Source organism: Bison bison, unplaced genomic scaffold (assembly GCF_000754665.1).
Source record: "Bison bison bison isolate TAMUID 2011002044 unplaced genomic scaffold, Bison_UMD1.0 scf7180017864109, whole genome shotgun sequence".
Taxonomy (NCBI): Eukaryota; Metazoa; Chordata; class Mammalia; order Artiodactyla; family Bovidae; genus Bison; species Bison bison.
Genome location: NW_011494681.1, coordinates 604,376 through 624,698, shown reverse-complemented (window position 1 = coordinate 624,698; position 20,323 = coordinate 604,376). Strand labels below are relative to the sequence as shown.

The following is a 20,323-nucleotide window of genomic DNA, read 5'->3' as shown; positions in this document are numbered from 1 at the left end:
TTGTTTTTCAAGATTAAGCAATTCCTTTGTTTTTCCTTTCTTTTTCGGCAAGTCCTGGACAAGTGACAATCTAAGCTGACTCAGTAAACTAGATCACAAAATATTTTTGCCAAAATTCTCTTAATTTTTGCTTATATTTACCTTACCTACATTATCTAATTACCTATATTTACACCATCTAAAAGCCATGTTAACTATTCTTTAAGAATAAACGTAAAGGGACTTCCCTGGTGGTCCAGTGGTTAAGAATCTGCCTGCCAGTGCAGGGCACACAGGTTTGATCCCTGATCCGGGAAAATCCCATATGCTGCAGGGCAACTAAGCCCATGAGCCACGGCTACTGAAGTCCACAAGCCTAGAGCCTGTGCTCTGCAACAAAAGAAGCCCCTGCAATGAGAAGCCCACGCACTGCAACTGGAGAGTAGCCCCTGCTAGCCAAACTAGAGAAAGCCAGAGCGCAGCAAGAAAGACCCAGCACAGCAAAAGCAAAAATAAATAAATAAAATTGAAAAAGAGTGTAAATGTGAAGGTTTTTTGCTCAACTGATTAAAAGATATTATTCTACTCTGTGCATGTTTATCAGTACATAAAATTTTTATGAAGACTAATTATATACTAGGTTGGTGCAAAAGTAATTGCGGTTTTTGCATTGCTGAAATTCGCCACTTGGTATTGAAAACATTCTTATGTTATATATCATTTTAATGTTCACTTTTCACTTTGCTTTTTTGCTAATGACTTATTACTTGCTGTTTATATTTATTTTAGACTAGGGAAATGATGTTAGACAAAAAGAAAATTCTTATTTGAGTTCAAAATGGGTCGTGAAGCAGTTGAGACAATTGGCAACATCAACAATGCATTTGGCCAGGAATTGCTAATGAACATACAGTGCATTGGTTATTCAACCCTGTATACGAGACAGCAAAAGAGACACTGATGTACAGAACAGTCTTTTGGACTCTGTGGAAGAGGGAGAGGGTGGGATGATTTGGGAGAATGGCATTGAAATATGTATAATATCATATATGAAACGAGTCACCAGTCCAGGTTCGATGCATGATACTGGATGCTTGGGGCTGGTGCAGTGGGACGACCCAGAGGGATGGTATGGGGAGGGAGGAGGGAGCAGGGTTCAGGATGGGGAACACATGTATACCTGTGGCAGATTCATTTTGATATATGGCAAAACCAATATAATATTGTAAAGTTAAATAAAATAAAATTTTTAAAAAAAAGGGAAAAAAAAAGAAATTTTGCAAAGGATATGAGAGTCTGGAAGATGAAGAGTGTAGTGGCTGGCCATCAGAAGTTAACAATTACCAATTGAAAGGATCATTGAAGCTGAATCTCTTACAACTATACAAGAAGTTGCTAAAGAACTCAGTGTCAACCATTCTAAGATCATTCAGCATTTGAAGCAAATTGGAAAAGTGAAAAACATTGATAAGTGGGTACCTCATGAGCTGACTGAAAATTAAAAAAAAAAAAATCATCATTTTGTTGAAGTGTCATCTTCTCCTATTCTATCCAACAACAATGAAGCATTTCTCTATTGGACTGCAACACGTGATGAATAGTGGATTTTATGACAACCAGTGATGACCAGCTCAGTGGTTGGACTGAGAAGAAGTTCCAAAGCATTTCCCAAAGCCAAACTTGCACCAAAAGAAGGTCATGGTCACCGTAAGGTGGTCTACTGCCCGTCTGATCCACTACAGCTTTCTGAATCCTGGTGGAACCACTGCACTGAGAGGTACGCTCAGCAAACTGATGCGATGCACCAAAAACAGCAATGCCTGCCCCTGGCGCTGGCCAACAGAAGGGCCCAATGCTTCTCCATGACAACGCCCGACCACGTCACACAACCCATGTTTCAAAAGTCGAATGAACTGGGCTATCAAGTTTTGCCTTATCTCCCACATTCACCTGACCTCTCGCTAACTGACTACCACTTCTTCAAGTATCTCAACAACTTTCTATAGGGAAAACTCTTCCACAACCAGCAAGAGGCCAAAAATGTTTTCCAAGAGTTTGTTGAATCCTGAAGCATGGATTTTTATCCTACAGGAATAAACAAACTTATTTCTCACTGGCAAAAATGTGACTGTAATGGTTCTTATTTTGACTAATAAAGATGTATTTAAGCCTAGCTATAATGATTTAAAATTCACAGTCTGAAATCAAAATTACATTTGCACCAACCGAATAATATGGATATAGGGAAGCCATGCTGGTAAACTTGAACAAGGTCAAAATGAGGACTTTTGGAGTTTTGATCCTCCTCCCTCCTCCTCCCATTCAAGAACACAGAACTTGAATGTCTAGGAAGAGAAAATTCTTGTCCTCAGCAGAAATGTGGAGTTTCAAAGCTGTGGCTGCTGGGCACCAGAATCCAGTCACCATGGGGGATGGTTGCTGTGGTGATGGGGACTGTGAATCATCATGTGTGAACAAAAGTGCATTTCTTCAGATGTGTTTGGAATGAACAGGTTTATCTACACCATAAAATTAAACACTGCTCACAACAAATTACCTTGTCTACCGCAGCTTTATTAGCAATAATTACCCTTCTCCTGATTAACCATTATTTTGCTGTGTACTGCACCTCTTATGAACGTAACTGGTTCAGGCTAGATATGTGATCTCCAGCCAATACGTATGGTTACTGTTAACATCTGTAGGGAAACTCTGCATGCTTACTGAGAACTGCTCCCAAACCTCAATCCTGCCAGGAATGACCATGAAAACTCCAAGCATACTACATTTTCAATGTGTTAGAGAATTCTGCTATAGAAAAAACAGAGATTGTATTTGAGTGAGTTATTATATCAGGTTTATTTACTATCCTTAAGGATATAATGAATCTATACATGCTCTTTGTGACCATTTATAATAGTGTCATTTTTTAAAATTTTATTTTATTTTTTAACTTTACAATATTGTATTGGTTTTGCCATATATCAACATGAATCCGCCACAGGTATACACGTGTTCCCCATCCTGAACCCTGCTCCCTCCTCCCTCCCCATACCATCCCTCTGGGTCGTCCCACTGCACCAGCCCCAAGCATCCAGTATCGTGCATCGAACCTGGACTGGCGACTCATTTCATACATGATAGTATACATGTTTCAATGCCATTCTCCCAAATCATCCCACCCTCTCCCTCTTCCACAGAGTCCAAAAGACTGTTCTATACATCAGTGTCTCTTTTGCTGTCTCGTATACAGGGTTATTGTTACCATCTTTCTAAATTCCATATATACGCATTAGTATACTGTATTGGTGTTTTTCTTTCTGGCTTAAAACTGGACGTGGGATCATAGATTTTTAATATTTAGAAGAAACCCTAGGGAGTATTTCTCCTAAATGCTATTTCAACAAGACTGGGGTCGTACATACTACTCTCTCTTCCTTTACTGTTAATGGAGTTTTATCCCTTTGGGTAATCTGATAAACAGGGCAATTTAGAACATTTAACAACTAAACCCCACAAATGCAAATGAAAAAAATACTGCAGGCTGGTCAACTGACTTCTCATTCCCAATGCCTCTCACCCTAAGCGCAGCCTTACCGGAGCTGTGAACCTGCTGTGTATCACGGTGACTTGGTAAGCCTGACTGTGCACTTTTTCTCTGCCTCCCTCCCACAAGGCTCCTGGGGACTGGTTAACGAGGCCCAACCTGGGGAAGGTGGAAGAGCTGCAGGGAAGCTCAGAGTGTGTGCTTTCTCTTTACTATCGTCTATTAAAACGGATTTGAAGACAGCCCCATTCATGGGAACATCAGACTCCTCCTACCCTCTACTCATCAAAAGCTCCTTGCAGATGGCTCATGAAATTTAGTGGTGGTCACAAGAGGATAAAGTCACAATAACTGCTTGTATTGGGCTGAACTGTGTCCATTCAAAATTCTCAGGTTGAAGCCTTACACCCAGGACCTCTGAATGTCACTGTGTTTACAGAGAGAGCCTTTAAAGAATGGTTAAATTAAACTAAGCCTGTTAGGGTGAGGCTTAATCCAATCTGACTAGTGTCTCTGTAACAGGAGGAAATCTAGTCACACACATGAGTCGGCAAGGGTGTGTGAACTGAGGAGAAACTTGTGAGGACAAGTGGGAAGGTGGCCGTCTGCAGACCCAGTGGAGAGAGGCCTCGGGAGAAACCAAAGCCTCCAACAGCTTGACCTGGGACTACCAGACTCCAGAACTCTGAGAAAATAAATCTCTACTGTTTAAGCCAGTTCTAAGCAATAGGTAGAAAAGGACATGGAAAAATGGACTGGTTCACAATTGGAAAAGGAGTATGTCAAGGCTGTATATTGTCACCCTGCTTATTTAACCTACAGGCAGAGTACGTCATGCAAAATGCTGGGCTAGATGAAGCACAAGCTGGAATCAAGACTGCTGGGAGGAATATCAATAACCTCAGATATGCTGATGACACCACCCTTATGGCAGAAAGTGAAGAGGAACTAGAGAGCCTCCAGAGAAGGTGAAAGAGGAGAATGAAAAAGTTGGCTTAAAACTCAACATTCAGAAAACTAAGATCATGGGATCCAGTGCTGTCACCTCATGGCGAACAGATGGGGAAACAATGGAAACAGTGACAGACTTTATTTTCTTGGGCTCCAAAATCACTGTGTACAGTGACTGCAGCCATAGAATTAAAAGACACTTGCTCCTCGAAAGAAAAACTATGACAAACCTAGACAGTGTATTAAAAAGCAGAGACATTACTTTGCCAACAAAGGTCCATCTAGTCAAAGCTATGGTTTTTCCAGTAGCCATGTACAGACGTGAGAGTTGGACCATAAAGAAGGCTGAGTGTTGAAGAATTGATGCTTTTGAACGTTGGAGAAGATTCTTGAGAGCCCCTTGGACTGCAAGGAGATCAAACCAGCCAATCCTAAAGGAAATCAACCCTGAGTATTCATTGGAAGGACTGATGCTGAAGCTGAAGCTTCAACACTTCACCTGTGGCCACCTGATGAAAAGAGCGGAATCATTAGAAAAGACCCTGATGCTGGGAAAGACTGAAGGCAGGAGGAGAAGGGGATGACAGAGGACAAGATGCTTGGATGGCATCACTGACTCAACAGACATGAGTTTGAGCAAGCTCTGGGAGATGGTGATGGTGAAAGACAGGGAAGCCTGGCGTGCTGCATATCATGGGGTTGCAAAGAGTCTGACATGACTGAGCAACTGAACAACATTGTTTAAGCCTCCTAGTCTGTGATATTTTGTTATGGCGGCTCCAGTTAACTCCCTTACATTTAGGCTATAAGAAATTCCTGATGGTCCTCCAAAATTCAATCCCATCCATCTTTAGAAAAGAAACATTAAAAACCTGAAGACCATTCAAAATCAGGGAGGACGTTTATCTTTCCAAGAGATTATACGAGCTCTGCAATATGGAAGGCATTCTCACTCATGAGGCTTACACTCAACAAAGAAGGCAATTTCAAAGGGATCAGAGGATTCTTAGAACCTGGAGCTGATACATCAAAGACGGAAGATCTAATTTTCACAAGCTTAATGGTGCTTCTGTTACTTGAAGTCACTGCTAGCAACACCTGTGATCTGAATAATCCTTGATGATCTTACACATTTGAAGCAACAATTTCAACTGGCTTCTCTATATGGATTGTCAAGATGTTCAGGAAGACGGTCTTCCAACTCCAATATCTGTTTAGCCATATTAAATCTTGCAATGTGCTTTTGTTACTTTTAAAGTACTTCTTATGTATTAAACCTTGAGACTTCAATTTCATGGAATCAAAGAGTTCATATACACCCCTTTATAAGAACCACATAGAATCTAGTATGTTGCTGTGCATATAACCAATGTGAGCTCACGGCATATATTTGATTAATACCTGACTCTACATAATTTAATTACAAATAGACCTTTCTTCCATAACCAATTTAAAATAGTTTTTTCCACTATTGCATCTATTTGACTTTCATCATAGCCCTTCTCATTAGCATAAAATATCTTGTCTATCAACACTGTCACTCATCTCCTATCTTTCCTATTACAATGTAAGCAACATGCAGGAACCCTGCCTATCATATATCTTTAAGAGCCTAGAAAAGTTCCAGGCCAAAAATAAACACATTGGTGCTCAGACAATATTTGTTATTTTTTTTTTTAATATTAATGGCATTTGTGACATTTTTAATTTATTTAAATTTATTTTTAATTAAATTGAGCCTCATGAATAAAATGAAAATATTTTGAAGTATTCTTACTTTTGGAATGGATCAGATATTTAAAAATAGCATGTATCTTTTCCATGTCTGAAGAACTTCATGAAACAACCTGTCAGATGAGTTCTAATTTGCTAAAACATTTACCCCTCGTTGTGAGGAAAATTTTGCCTTAGAAATTCACGTGCAAAAATGTAAAAAGACCTCCACGGTACTTGTTATAATTTAAGATCTGTAAAAATGGATTTGGCTTTCCAGGTGGTACTAGTGGTAAAGAACATGCCCACCAATGCAGGAGACATAAGGGAGGTGGGTTTGATACCTGGGTCTGCAAAATCTCCTGGAGGGGGGCATGAGTTATGAAGTAGTACCTACTGGAACATCACATATTTGTTAGTGCCTGAAAAATACGCCTGGGTGAAATTAGCTTATGATCATCACACCATGTGTGATACCCAGTTACTTTAAACGTATATAAACATATACCTTTAAAGATATCCTCCACTTATCTGAAACTCAATGGAAATATTTATTACCAGAATTAGGAATTATATGCTTATTGGCCAAGCCAAACATGCCTTATCTTTAACTTCAAAAATAAGTTTAAAAAAAAAAAATTCTATACACTTTTCAAGTCTTTAGTGTGCAAGTTAAAGGCAGATATGCTGAATGCACATTAGAACAAAAGGAAAACAGTTCATCTGTCTACCAATGAATGGTAACATCACTGGAAAAACTCAAATATTTTCTGCTATGATTAATGCAGAATAATAGCATAATGGTGACAGAATCACTGGCTCTATGAGTATTCATAATTTATATTTTGTATTAACTAAGCCCAGGGACAGAGGAGCCTAGTGGGCTGCCGTCTATGGGGTCGCACAGAGTCGGACATGACTGAAGCGACACAGCAGCAGCAGCAGCAGCAAGCCTTGATTATAGGCCTTCCCTGGTAGCTCAGCTGGTAAAGAATCCTTCTGCAAAGCAGGAGATCCTGATTTGATTCCTGGGTCAGGAAGATTTACTGGAGAAGGGATAGGCTACCCACTCCAGTTTTCTTGGGGTTCCCTGGTGGCTCAGCTGGTAAAGAATCAGCCTACAATATGGGAGACATGGGTTCGATACATGGATTGAGTCGATAACCTGGAGAAGGGAAAGGCCACCCACTCCAGTGTTCTGGCCTGGAGAAGTCCATGGTCTATATAGTCCATGGGGTCACAAAGAGTCAGAAAGCCTTGATTATAATCTTTTGTTTAAAATAGAACTTGCACATATACATTCATTCAGTTTTTTAAAGATATTTACTAATCATTCTGTTTGCTTTTTACTAATTGCTAATTATTCTGTTTGCTATTTACTAAACATTTAGTAATCATTCTGTTTCTCTTGGGAAGTGAGATATACAAAAATGAAATACCTTCTACTTGCTGCTGAAGTTTCAGTAAGAGAAGATGACAAAATAAGTTATATTTATTTCAGAATTACTGGAAACCTAAGTACAAAGAAAGCCAATCTATATAATCTTAAAAGTAACTGTTTCCAACAATAAAACATAATACAGAATGCCAGGGACTCCACGGACTCGAAAAGGACAAATTTAGCTTGGGATATAATAATAACCTCAAGTTGTATTATTAAAATGCAAAATTTGAAAACCATCTTGCAGAGTGACGGAATGGGCTTTGTTAACAATTGAGTGGTTCAATTTGCCTAAAAACTGAAAACCTTTAGAAACCTCTGCGGTGACTTCATGACCTTTACTGTATTACAAATAGGCCTGATGTTCAAAATCCACATCCATTATATGCTTGAATGAGCTCAGTATTTATTGTTCTTTTGTGTCATTAAAAGAGCTAAAAGGGTGGGAAAATTCATAATGTAAAGAAAGGTCAAGTGGTAATCATGGTGTGAAATGCTGTTACATGTGTAACTATCATAATTCTTTAGATTTTACGCTCCCTGGAGGGGAAGTTGTTCAAAATTGTTCACCTACAAAGGTTTATTTTGTGCTAAATATAGCTCTGCACTCCAAAGGGTGGAATTAGCCTGACCTTTCGCTCCTCGGCGTCGGCGATGGCCTTTTCCCGGCTCAGTTTCTCTGTCTGAAGCCCCATCTTTGCGATCAGAGCTTCAGCATCCTGATTTCTCAGTTGTAACTCAGCTTCTTGAGAGGCAAGTCTGGCTTTCAGCTCTCCCACCTAAAGGAAAAGTCATGACTCTGTCAACAACAGCAAATATCAGATATAGCTTATTATTTTAAGTGAATTCAGGGATGCCTAACAATTTCTAACTTCCATCTGTTTCTATCCTGATTTGACTTTAATTCCATGTGCAAAAATGCAGCCCCATTTTTTTTAAGAAAACACAGGAATCAACAGAGTAAGTTTTCCATGGTTTTGTGGAAAATGTCATTAATTTATGTCAGTACCAACTAAACATTTATCTTCTCAACTCAGTCTGTACAGTCAAGGAAGCACCCCCAGCCATCCCCACCTGAGCACAAGTCACACAAGCACCCTGCTTTTCTGGTCCTGTGGGGTATAAATATTACTTTTTTTTTTAATCATAAAAAAGAACAATCACAGCCATTTATTTTGATTCCATTGCTGAAAACACTTCAGGGGTTTCATCATGTGAGCACCATTCCAATGCTATATGCAAGGGCCCTTACAACCTCTGCTTCAACAGAGGCTATTTACACTCTGCCTTGGAGGTATGGCTGGTACTATGACTGTTACCTGTGCTATTAGAGTTTAAGCTAAGACTGATGTTTTAGCCTCTCTGTGAACTCAGGCTCGTGCCACACAGTGATGCTTGCTTCTTTCTCCTTTTCAGCCAAGTGAAACTGGTCACGTGGCAGGCCATAATCAAAAGCATCATCCGAGAGATTAAAGGAAAATCATTTTAAGCACTGATTTCAGTCTGTAAGGAAGCTGTTAGGTCTGAAATGTCCAAAGCCACTCAAACCCTGGAGGCAAGGTCTTACTGATGAAGAGAAGTGACCAGAGCTCTCCATTATGACCTATACTAAATCTGCAGAGGGCATACATGGCCATCAAGGGGCTTAGGGCTTTATTGCAATGCATTAAGAGTGGTAAGGGTTGGATGTACGTCAGACGGCATGGCTATCTGGCTCTGTGGGCTGCTGCCACATGAAGACCTCTCTCCCTGCACACACTGATCTTACACTATCCGGCTTTCCAGCTATTCACAGAGGACACTATGCTTCCTCTCCATAATCAACTGATTTTAAAAACTCTTTAAGGTGTATAGAATCTGCCTGCAATGTGGGAGACCTGGGTTCGATCCCTGAGTTGGGAAGATCCCCTGGAGAAGGGAATGGCAACCCACTCCAGTATTCTTGCCTGCAGAATTCCATGGACAGAGGAGCTTGGCAGGCTACAGTCCATGGGGTCGCAAAGAGTCAGATACGACTAAGCGACTAACACTAACTACTACTTCTACTACTATTACTATTACTGAGTCGCTTCAGTCGTGTCTGAGTCTGTGTGACCCCATGGACTGCAGCCTACCAGGCTCCTCCATCCATGGGATTTTCCAGGCAACAGTACTGGAGTGGGGTGAGTTGCCTTCTCCAACGCTAACTAAGGTGCTATTAAATATTCAAACCACTCTTCTGATATTAAGAGCATGACATGCACAAACACCTGAAGGAAAGGAATCTTTAATAGTCCTTCCATTAAGACCTGTGTATCTCCTTCTCAGACTTTCTGTTGTTTCTAGCTGAAGGGGAATAAGGGGGCTCCAAACAGTCATGAACTTGGCAGTCACCATGAATCACTGGTCCCCTCCTTTCTTCTCCTCAACCCCCAAATTATAAGCACACAACTGAGGCGACTGTTAGGAAACCACAGATTCTTTCCTTTTCTTTTTCTCTATGAATGAGATGCTGCCATCACTGAGAAGAACCAGGCGGCTACTTCCCATGCTTTTATCTCTGTTACTAGGGAAATAAACTCTCTGAGAGCAGCGTCAGCCCCGCCTGGTACTGCAGTTCAGCTTAGCCAATACTGTTACATTTCCTGGGGCAAACTCAACAGGCTCCTCAACATTCAATGGGACATTTAAATGCTCTGGGACCCAGATCTCCTTCACGTTTAGCTTCACAGGTCTCCTAGCAAAGTCTTTACTAAGGAAAAGGGTCTTGATTCAAGTGACGTGGAATTAGACAGGAGGAGAAAAGTGAAAGTGAAGTCGCCCAGTCCTGTCTGACTCCTAGTGATCCCATGGACTGTAGCCTACCAGGCTCCTCCGTGCATGGGATTTTCCAGGCAAGAGTACTGGAGTGGGGTGCCATTTCCTTCTCCAGGGGATCTTCCCGACCTAGGGATAGAACCCAGGTCTCCTGCATTGTAGACAGACGCTTTAATGCCTGAGCCACCAGGGAAGACAGGAGGAGAGAGGGAAGACAAATGAAAGAGAAAGAAGGCAAAAAAAGGTAAGATAAAATGTATATAAAAAGGGAGACCAAAGACAGACATTCTTTAAAGGGACAGAAAGATGCACAAATAAAGATGCGTTCTTTGGGAGTTTTCTGGCAACTATTATTTGCATTGGGCGTCCCAGGTGGCTTGGGGGTACAGAACCTGACTACTAAGGCAGGAGGTGCATGTTCAATCCCTAGGTCGGGAAGATCTGGGGATTCTCGCCTGGAGAACCCCCTGGACAAAGGAGCCTGGCAGGCTAATGTCCATGGCATCACAAAAGTCGGACACGACTGAGTGCACACACATACACACACACTCTGCGTCACTCAGTCTTGGAAACTGTCCTGGGAACCTCCTCACTCTGGTTTCTCTTTCCCAATCATGGTCCGTTTACTCACTGTTCAGAAACGATCACCATCTGTCACTGAAGAGCCATACCTTGGTGCATGAAACGGAGGGGCAAAGAAGCAATGGGTGCCTGACCTTTAGAATGTTTGAAGGACGTGGCCCGAGAGTCCTTCAGGGTGAAAGGCGCCAACATACGCTCCCCCAACCAGGTTCCACCTTATCTCCAGCCTAGGCACAGACTGTCCACCAGCATCCTTGGGGAGAAAACTGGCCCAATCTCTTGAAAAGCATATGGGCATGCAATCTAATGAAAATACTCTGTAAAGGTCACTGGAGTTTCTTGCTTTGAGGTGAGCACCAGTGAGAAGTACTTTTTCCCCCCTTCTAGCTCTAGGGCCTGGCTGGCCCATCACCAAAGTCTTTGTCTTCTCACATTCTAATTTTTAACCGGTTACAGTGAGGCTCCGGGAGGTGGTGATGGACAGGGAGGCCAGGCGTGCTGCAGTCCATGGGGTTGCAGAGAGTTGGACATGACTGAGTGACTGAACTGAACAGAGGCAGCTTGGAGCCATGGGCTTTATATAGATCTGGGCTCAAACTCTGAATTCATGGGCTCTGTGGCCTTCAATTCTTTGAGCCTCATGTGTAAATTCACATTAGCAACACCTACTTTAAATATTGGGTTTTTCACCATGAAATCAGATGATATGTGTACAGACCCACAACTAACACCCTGTGCTAAGTCTCTTCGGATTGACTAAGGGAGATTAGAGGTGCTGCTCTTCAAGGCAGTGGAGGATGTGTGGCTGCGGATGAAGCTGGATACTATCATCTAAGAGAAATGGTGGCTAAAAGGAGCAGATCAAGCAGGAAACAGCTGTACTTAGGGATCCCAGTCACAGCAACCCTTATCATAGCACCAGCCAAGAAATGACGCCTTCACTCGGGGTAGAGAATCTGAGACCAATGTGACAACAAGCCCAGAGCACTGGGAGATGAGAGGAAACCAGCTGTGCCCATTCCATTCACCATCATGACACTGCCCAGCACAGAGCCAGGCCAGCCAACCAGCTGTGACAGCGTAAGTGGCCAATACCTTTCCAGGCTTAGGAGAACGGGAACTGTGTGTTCTCTGTATCGTTATCTATAGATTTTAGGACCAGGTATCTTACACAAGTGGGTTAAAAAGCTGCTTCAAAAGTAAACATATTTTTCAATGTTAAGAGCACAGGTATCACTGAGTAACAACATACCCTGGTCATACCTGAGAGGCTGTGGTTCTCAGCTTCTGGACACCATTCACCAAGTGCTCTTTCTTCTGGGACACCGCTTCTTGTTTCTTTTTCAACAGGTTCTTAAACAGTGATATCTGTTCCAGAAAACTCTTTGGGGTCGTATAGTTGTGTCTTCTCTCATTCTGGTAATACCTGGTACTCATTTCATGTACACTAGTGTGAACGTGGGCCATGAAAAGGCTAATAGAGTCTTTATCCTGGGGCTGAAAATGTACACATTGCAATTCGTATGAAATTCTCTCAAGTGAAAACAAAAATGCCAACTTAAAAAAAAGAAGAAAAATCAGCAAAATTATAGAGTATTTATTTTCTAAAAGCCAGCACAACTTACAGTAGATCTAGGAAAACAAGTCTTGCAGAGATATCCACAGGTTTAGAGAGAGGACAAGAAAGTATTCAGTGTAGTCACCTCTTCTTGCCAAGCAGGGAAAAGGATTTACCTGTGCTCCACATACCAAACCCAAAAGCCAAGATGCAACACAAGAGCTGCTTTTTACTACTTGATTTTTATCAAGTGTGTGAAATAGAAAATAAAGAAGCTGAGACACTGTACTCAGGGAAGTATTTTTGGTGTCATTTTTAAGCTAAGCTTTAGCCAGAGAAAACCAACAACTCTGGAGTCACTGGGAAAAAACAAACAAACAAAAAAACAGCTTAAGCTGAGAAATACACCGTTTTAGAAGAATTTATGTTGCAAAAAAACCTAGAGGGTAAGGTATAAAAGTCACTGCTTGTGGGAGAACAACATACCCATTCTCATTTGGAAAACAAAACAAACGAAAAAGGAGCGACTCTCCTTTGAAGAGTCCCTGGAGAACTCCCCACTAGACATTCTTTCCGTTTTGTCCTCTACGACTTCTGAAGTAGTTAACTTTTTAATTTGTGGAGTCACATCTCCCTCATTTTAATGATTATTTATTGCATTCTGTACAAGATGAACCAGGTTCAATTAATCAAGGGAAGCCTAAAAATCAATTAATATGAATTAAATGAGCTACACCAACTCTTAGGAAAGTCACACATAATTTACCAAAGTGTTGTCAATAACACTCAGACATCTTTGGGGAAATTGCGCACAAGTGGCTGGTGGTGCAGTTAAACGTTTCAAAGCTGTGCCATTAATATCACAGCCAGGGGTGCGAGGAGAGACAGGCCGATTCTTGCTGGAGAAGAACGCCTCCAGAGCAAAGTCCAAACACTCCACTTTCCAACCTCACGGAAAACGCCTGAATGGGTTTAAAATATGTACAGACTGGATTGTTCTGCATATGAAAAATCCACTGTGCTAGTTACTAAAATGTTTTTAAAGCACAAGTTAAATATAGAAGGATACAAATTCTGAATATTCTTTGTTTCCACTTGATCTGAGACATACGTGTATCACCAGTGAATTCAGAAAATAAATCTTTAAGGAAGTAATGCCATACAACTCACATCCCTGCGGGGATCATTTTTTAAAGAATCTGACTGCAATATAAATATGGGCAGAAATTCACTCGTGTCCTGTCTTGTTTTAACAAAGCTCAAAGCCAGCATGTATCTTTCTAAAATAGATAAATATGTCCCCAGCCAAGTGCAACCTCCTTGCAGCAAAGAAAAAAAAAAAAACCTGGCCTCTACCCAACCATGATCCTTATGAGGAGGCTCCTAGGCTGCCCTGAACAGGTCTCTTTAACAACAGTTTCATTTGTAAATCCGAGATGGAAGAAGTGGTTTCCGGTAGAGCTGGAAGAGGCCCGAGACAACTTGTCTCAATGGGGCAAAATAACTATTGTTATCGGGCTTAACAAAATGGCACAGCATGGGAGACTTGCAGAGCCAGGGAGCAGCTGGTTGTAATTCACACTGTTTTTCAGAAAACTCTAATCGTTCCAGAACAGACCTCTTTGATGACTGGTCTTCCCTGCATTCTCAATTTGTCACTTTCTCTTATGATAAGGTCAGTAGTGACAGCACTTCCTGACATTAACAGCTGTGGCTTTTAAAAGGGTCATTGTAGAACTACTAATTGCAGTAATTTCATTAGCATAAATTATTTATTCTGCCATTCATTTATCTCTAATTTTCTTTTGGGGGGCAGGGGGAGCTGGGAGGAGAGGGCTCCTGGTACAGCTACAGCAATGGTGATGCTATGCTGTATTTTTCACTTTTACAGGATGGAGCGAAGAACATCATTCCTGCTACATATGGCCCCTTAATGAAAACTGGTTGATCTCATTTGCAGTCATCTTGCAGCCAATCACGGTGAAGGCAAAAATAAAAAGAAGCTAAGTGCCAGTATCCAGTGACTATAAATGCAGGGTTTCCCCACTAAGATGCTTTGGAAAACAATGCTGGATCCAATGCAGAGTCAAATGCAAAGAAGAAACTGTTTTTTCCTCACATTAATAAAAAGTGTTTAAATTCTACTCTCTTGGTTGGCTCTCTGTAAACACAGAAACACAGATCTCTTCTACTTGGTATCCTGGTTCTCAGGCAGTGGGAATCACTGCCATACCAAGTACCCCAGCCACCTGACTCTTACCACAAATGTCCAGCACATCACTGCTGTTGAAAATGACTGCAAAATTGGAATGAAAACCAATACCTGGAAGCCAGAATGAAATCAAACCCTGTAAGTGCTGCGTAAGATTTTACACCTTCTCAAGACTAGCAAAGACGACTATTTACATTCAGTACTTTAAAATTCAGTTCCAGAAGTAATTGCATTCAAGTAACAGAGCTAGGGGAAAAGGCAATGGCACCCCATTCCCGTACTCTTGCCTGGAAAATCCCATGGATGGAGGAACCTGGTGGGCTGCAGTCCATGGTCGCGAAGAGTCGGACACGACTGAACGACTTCACTTTCACTTTTCACTCTCATGCATTGGAGAAGGAAATGGCAACCCACTCCAGTGTTCTTGCCTGGAGAATCCCAGGACGGGGGAGCCTGGTGGGCTGTCGTCTATGGGGTCGCACAGAGTTGGACACGACTGAAGCCACTTAGCAGTAGCAGTAGCAGCAACAGAGCTAGGAGGGGCCAACGAGGGCAGATGAAAGGAAAAAAGTTTTCCTTTCAAGTTTAACTTGGGATAATTTTGTAACATATAATGTCATATATCTATCATAGTTTTCCTCAGAAAATATTTCTATATTAATTTTTCACAGCTTTACTGAAGTATAATAAATATATAAAAACTGGACATATTTAACTTATTTTTAATAATTGTGAAATTATTGATTTTCAGTAATTCCACAGCTATTATTTGTACTTTTTAGTTCTTTTGGGAGCTGGTCAATCTATTAGAAACTGTGGTTGCAAGGCTGGTTTATTAAATAACAAAAATTGAATAATGCACAAAGTGGCACAAAAATCTTTGAGCTCCTCTGCTGATCTCCTCGTGGTGCTAATGGACTCTCGGGAAAATACTGTGGAGGCAGTCAGGGACGTGGGGTTTGAATCCTGAGACCTGGTGAGAGTTTCACTTCTGTCAAACTGGGCAAGTTATTCCTCCTGCCACAAAATCAAAAGCTAGACATTCCTCACTCCTTTTGACTCTGCTGCTTCTCTTCCTTTCAAGCCCTCCTTTGGAAAAGGCAAACATTTGTGCAATAGTCCATTCCACTGTTAGCACGTGTTTTCATTTTTGTCTTAAGTTTAGAGACCAAGCCTGGGTTAAAGGCAAGTTGAAGCCCAGCACAAGCTAGTAATCTTCCAGATGAGCTTTTGATCCTTGGAGGTAGCCTTCCATGGTTCACTGACAGAATATTAAAACAAAGAAGCAATTGAGGTCTGAGGGTGTGAGGAGGTAAGACGGAAGCCAAGCCAGCTAAACATCTCTCAGAGAAAGAAGTCAAGGGAGGAGATGGTTCTGGCGAAACCAGTGAAGAGGAAAGTCACAAAACGATAGCTAGGAGGGACTGATGTTCCTGTGTGATTCAGCTAAACTTTCAACTTAATAGCAAGTGCAAGTTCCTGGGCAGCTGTGAAAATCGGACCCTCCTTTCCAGGTAGAGGGGATTCCTAAGTTTTCATTCTAAGTTTGCAAAAACCCTGGAAAACAGCATTCTATTGCTTTTTGCAATTCTACTGTAAACTTAATTAACATGCACAGAGCAAGAAATGTATGGTCGGCAGTATATTAGTGCACGTGTGCAAAGGAGGAAGGGGGCTGAAGAATGGGGAGTATATTAACCACCACCTGGGCCTTTTCTCATCTGTTTGAACACAGGCTTAAGCTGGTATGAGATTTAGGCAGATTCAGTAAGAATTTGGTTACATTTGCTTTTGTCTTGATCTTTTAAAATGATACCAGTATTCCTCAGAAAAAGGATATTTTTCACAAATTCACAGAATTTTTCTTGCACAGGGTTATCAACTGAATAATCCTCACTTTATTTCAAAGGAAGAACTGTGCTAAAAATTATGAACAGAAATGCTACTAATGTACCTCTCACTAGCAAAATAGTATTTACTACGCTTTATGCTTGGTCTAACATTTTAAAAGGAAGCTAGAAACCAGTCACAAAGTCAGTCTTTGAAATACAGCAGTAGAGTAACTTTCGTCTTTTAGGATTTGAAATAGCCCAGCTGGAATTCCATCAGCTCCACTAGCTTTGTTCGTACCGATCCTTCCTAAGGCCCATTTGACTTCACACTCCAGGATGTCTGGTTCTAGGTGAGTGATCACACCATCGTGATTATCTGCATCATTAAGATCTTTTTTTTTGTATAGTTCTGTGTATTCTTGCCACCTCTTCTTAATATCTTATTCTTTGGTTAGGTCCATACTGTTTCTGTCCTTTATTGTGCCTATCTTTGCATGAAATGTTCCCTTGGTAGCTCTAATTTTCTTAAAGAGATCTCTAGTCTTTCCCATTCTACTGTTTTCCTCTATTTATTTGCAATGTTCACTCAAGAAGGCTTTCTTATCTCTCCTTGGTATTCTTTGGAACTCTGCATTAAAATGGGTGTATCTTTCCCTTTCTCCTTTGCCTTTTGGGTCTCTTTCTCTCAGCCATTTGTAAGGCCTCCTCAGGCGACCATTTTGCCTTTTTCCATTTCTTTTTCTTGGGGATGGTCTTGATCACTGCCTCCTGAACAATGTTATGAACCTGTCTCCACAGCTCTTCAGGCACTCTATCAGATCTAATTCTTTGAAGCTATTTGTCACTTATACTGTGCAATCGTAAGGGATTTGATTTAGTTCATACCTGAATGGGCTAGTGGTTTTTCCTACTTTCTTCAATTTAAGTCTGAATTTGGCAATAAGGAGTTCATGATCTGAGGCACAGTTAGCTCCTGGTCTTGTTTTTGCTGATTGTATAGAACTTCTCCATCTTCATGTACAAAGAATATAATCAATCTTATCTCGCTATTGACATCTGGTGATGTTCAAGTGTAGAGGTGTCCCTTGTGTTGTTGGAAGAGGGTGTTTGCTATGACCAGTATGTTCTCTTGGCAAAACTCTGTTAGCCTTTGCCCTGCTTCATTTTGTACTCCAAGGCTAAACTTGTCTGTTACTTCAGGAATCTCTCGACTTCCTCCTTTTGCATTCCAGTCCCCTATGATGAAAAGGATGTCTTTTTTTTTTGGTGTTAGTTCTAGAAGATCTTGTAGATCTTCATAGATCTGTTCAACTTCAGCTTCTTTGGCATTAGTTGTTGGGAATAGACTTGAATTACTATGATATTGAATGGTTTGCCTTGGAAACAAACAGATCATTCTGTTATTCTTGAGATTGTACCCAAACACTGCATTTCGGACTCTTTTGTTGACTATGAGGGCTATTCCATTTCTTCTAAGGGATTCTTGCCCACAGTAGTAGATATAATGGTCATCTGGGTTAAATCCACCCATTCCAGTCCGTTTTCGTTCACTGATTGCTAAAATGTCGATGTTCATTGTTGCCATCTCCTGTTTGACCACGTCCAGTGTACCTTGATTCAGGGACCTAACACTGAGGTGCCTATGGTATATAGTTCTTTCCAGCACCGGACTTTCCTTTCACCACCAGACACATCCACACAACAACGGGCATTGTTTCCACTTTGGCTTAGGCTTTTCATTCCTTCTGGAGTTATTTCTCCACTGAGCTCCAGCAGCACATTGGGCACCTTCCAACCTGGGGAGTTCCTCTCTCTTTCAGTGTCCTTATTGTTTTTTCATGCTGTTCATGGGGTTCTCAAGGCAAGAATACAGAAGAGGTTTGCCATTCCCTTCTCCAGTGGACCATGTTTTATCAGAACTCTCCACCGTGACCCGTCTGTCTTGGGTGTCCCTACGCGGCATGGCTCACAGTTTCATTGAGTTGGACAAGGCTGTGATCCACGTGATCAATTTGGTTAGTGTCCTGTGGTTGCGTTTTTCATTCTGTCTCCCCTCTGATGGATGAGTATAAGAAATTTGTGGAAGCTTCCTGATGAGAAAGACTGGCTGTAGGGAGAACTGGGTCTTGCTCTGGTAGACAAGGCCATGTACAGTAAATCTTTAATCCTATTTTCTGCTGATGGGTGGGGCTATGTTCTCGCCCTGTAGTTTGGCCTAAGGTCAAACTATGGTAGGGCAATGGTGACCTCCTCCAAAAGACTCATGCCAGCATGCTGTGCCTCCCAGGACTGCTGCAGCCAGAGCTCTTGTCCCTGAATGGGACAGTGCTGAGTCTTGCCTCCATAGGAGACACTCAAAGACAGATCTGGCTCAGTCTCTTGTGGAGATCACTACTTCTTTCCTTGGGTCTTGGTGTGCAAAAGGTTTTATTTCTGCACTTCAAGCATCTCTGGCTGGTATGAGGTTTGATTTTAAAGTGATTATGCCCCTCACCCCTCCTATCATCTTGTTGGGGCTTCTCCTTTGCCCTCGGACATGGGGTATCTTTTTTGGTGGGATCCAGCATTCTCCTGTTGATGGTTGTTCAGCAGCTAGTTGCAATTTTGGTGTTTTCACAGAAGATGAGTGCACATCTTTCTACTCAGCCATCTTGACTCACTCAATATGCCAATAAATTTGGAAAACTCAGCAGTGGCCACAGACCTGGAAAAGGTCAGTTTTCATTCTAATCCCAAAGAAGGGCAATGCCAAAGAATGTTCAAACTGCCGTACAATTATGCTCATTTCACATGCTAGCAAGTTCATGCTCAAAATCCTCCAAGCTAGGCTTCAACAGTACGTGAACCAAGAACTTCCAGATGTACAAGCTGGATTTAGAAAATGTAGAGGAACCAGAGACCAAATTGCCAACATCTGTTGGATCAAGAAAATGCAAGAGAATTCCAGAGAAACATCTACTTCTGCTTCACTGACTATGCTAACATCTTTGACTATGTGGATCACAATAAACTGTGGAAAATTCTTCAAGAGATTGGAATACCAGACCACCTGACCTGCCTCCTGAGAAATCTGTTGCAGGTCAGGAAGCAACAGTTAGAACTGGACATGGAACAACAGTCTGGATCCATTGGGAAAGGAGTACATCAAGGCTGTATATTGTCACCCTGCTTATTTAACTTATATTCAGAGAACATCATGAGAAACGCTGGGCTGGATGAAGCACAAGTTGGAGTCAAGATTGCTGGGAGAAATATCAATAACCTCAGATATGCATATGACACCACCCTTATGGCAGAAAGTGAAGAGGAACTAAAGAGCCTCTTGATGAAAGTAAAAGAGGAGAGTGAAAAAGCTGGCTTAAAACTTTGCATTAAAATAGCTAAGATCATGGCATCTGGTCACATCACTTCATGGCAAATAGATGGGGAAACAATGGAAACAGTGAGAGACTTTATTTTCTCGGGTTCCAAAATCACTGTGGATGGTGACTGCAGCCATGAAATTAAAAGACAATTTCTCCTTGGAAGCAAAGCTATGACAAACCTTGACATCATATTAAAAAGCAGAGACATTACTCTACCAACAGAGGTCTACCTAGTCAAAGCTATGGTTTTTCCAGTAGTCATGTATGGATGTGAGAGTAGGACTATTAAGAAAGCTGATCACTGAAGAATTGATGCTTTTGAACTGTGGTGTTGGAGAAGACTCTTC

General features: G+C 41.5%; 1 protein-coding gene across 1 annotated transcript in view; it reads right to left on the bottom strand.

The window, feature by feature from the left end:
* The window catches only part of DNAH11 (dynein, axonemal, heavy chain 11), a 374,558-nt gene that overhangs the window by 126,370 nt on the left and 227,865 nt on the right, over positions 1 to 20,323 (bottom strand). The window contains exons 56-57 of the mRNA XM_010839026.1: positions 12,273 to 12,506; positions 8,264 to 8,410 (exon numbers count right to left, since the gene is read on the bottom strand). Of these exons, the coding sequence (XP_010837328.1) occupies positions 8,264 to 8,410; positions 12,273 to 12,506 (381 nt within the window). The remainder of the gene's footprint in view (positions 1 to 8,263; positions 8,411 to 12,272; positions 12,507 to 20,323) is intronic.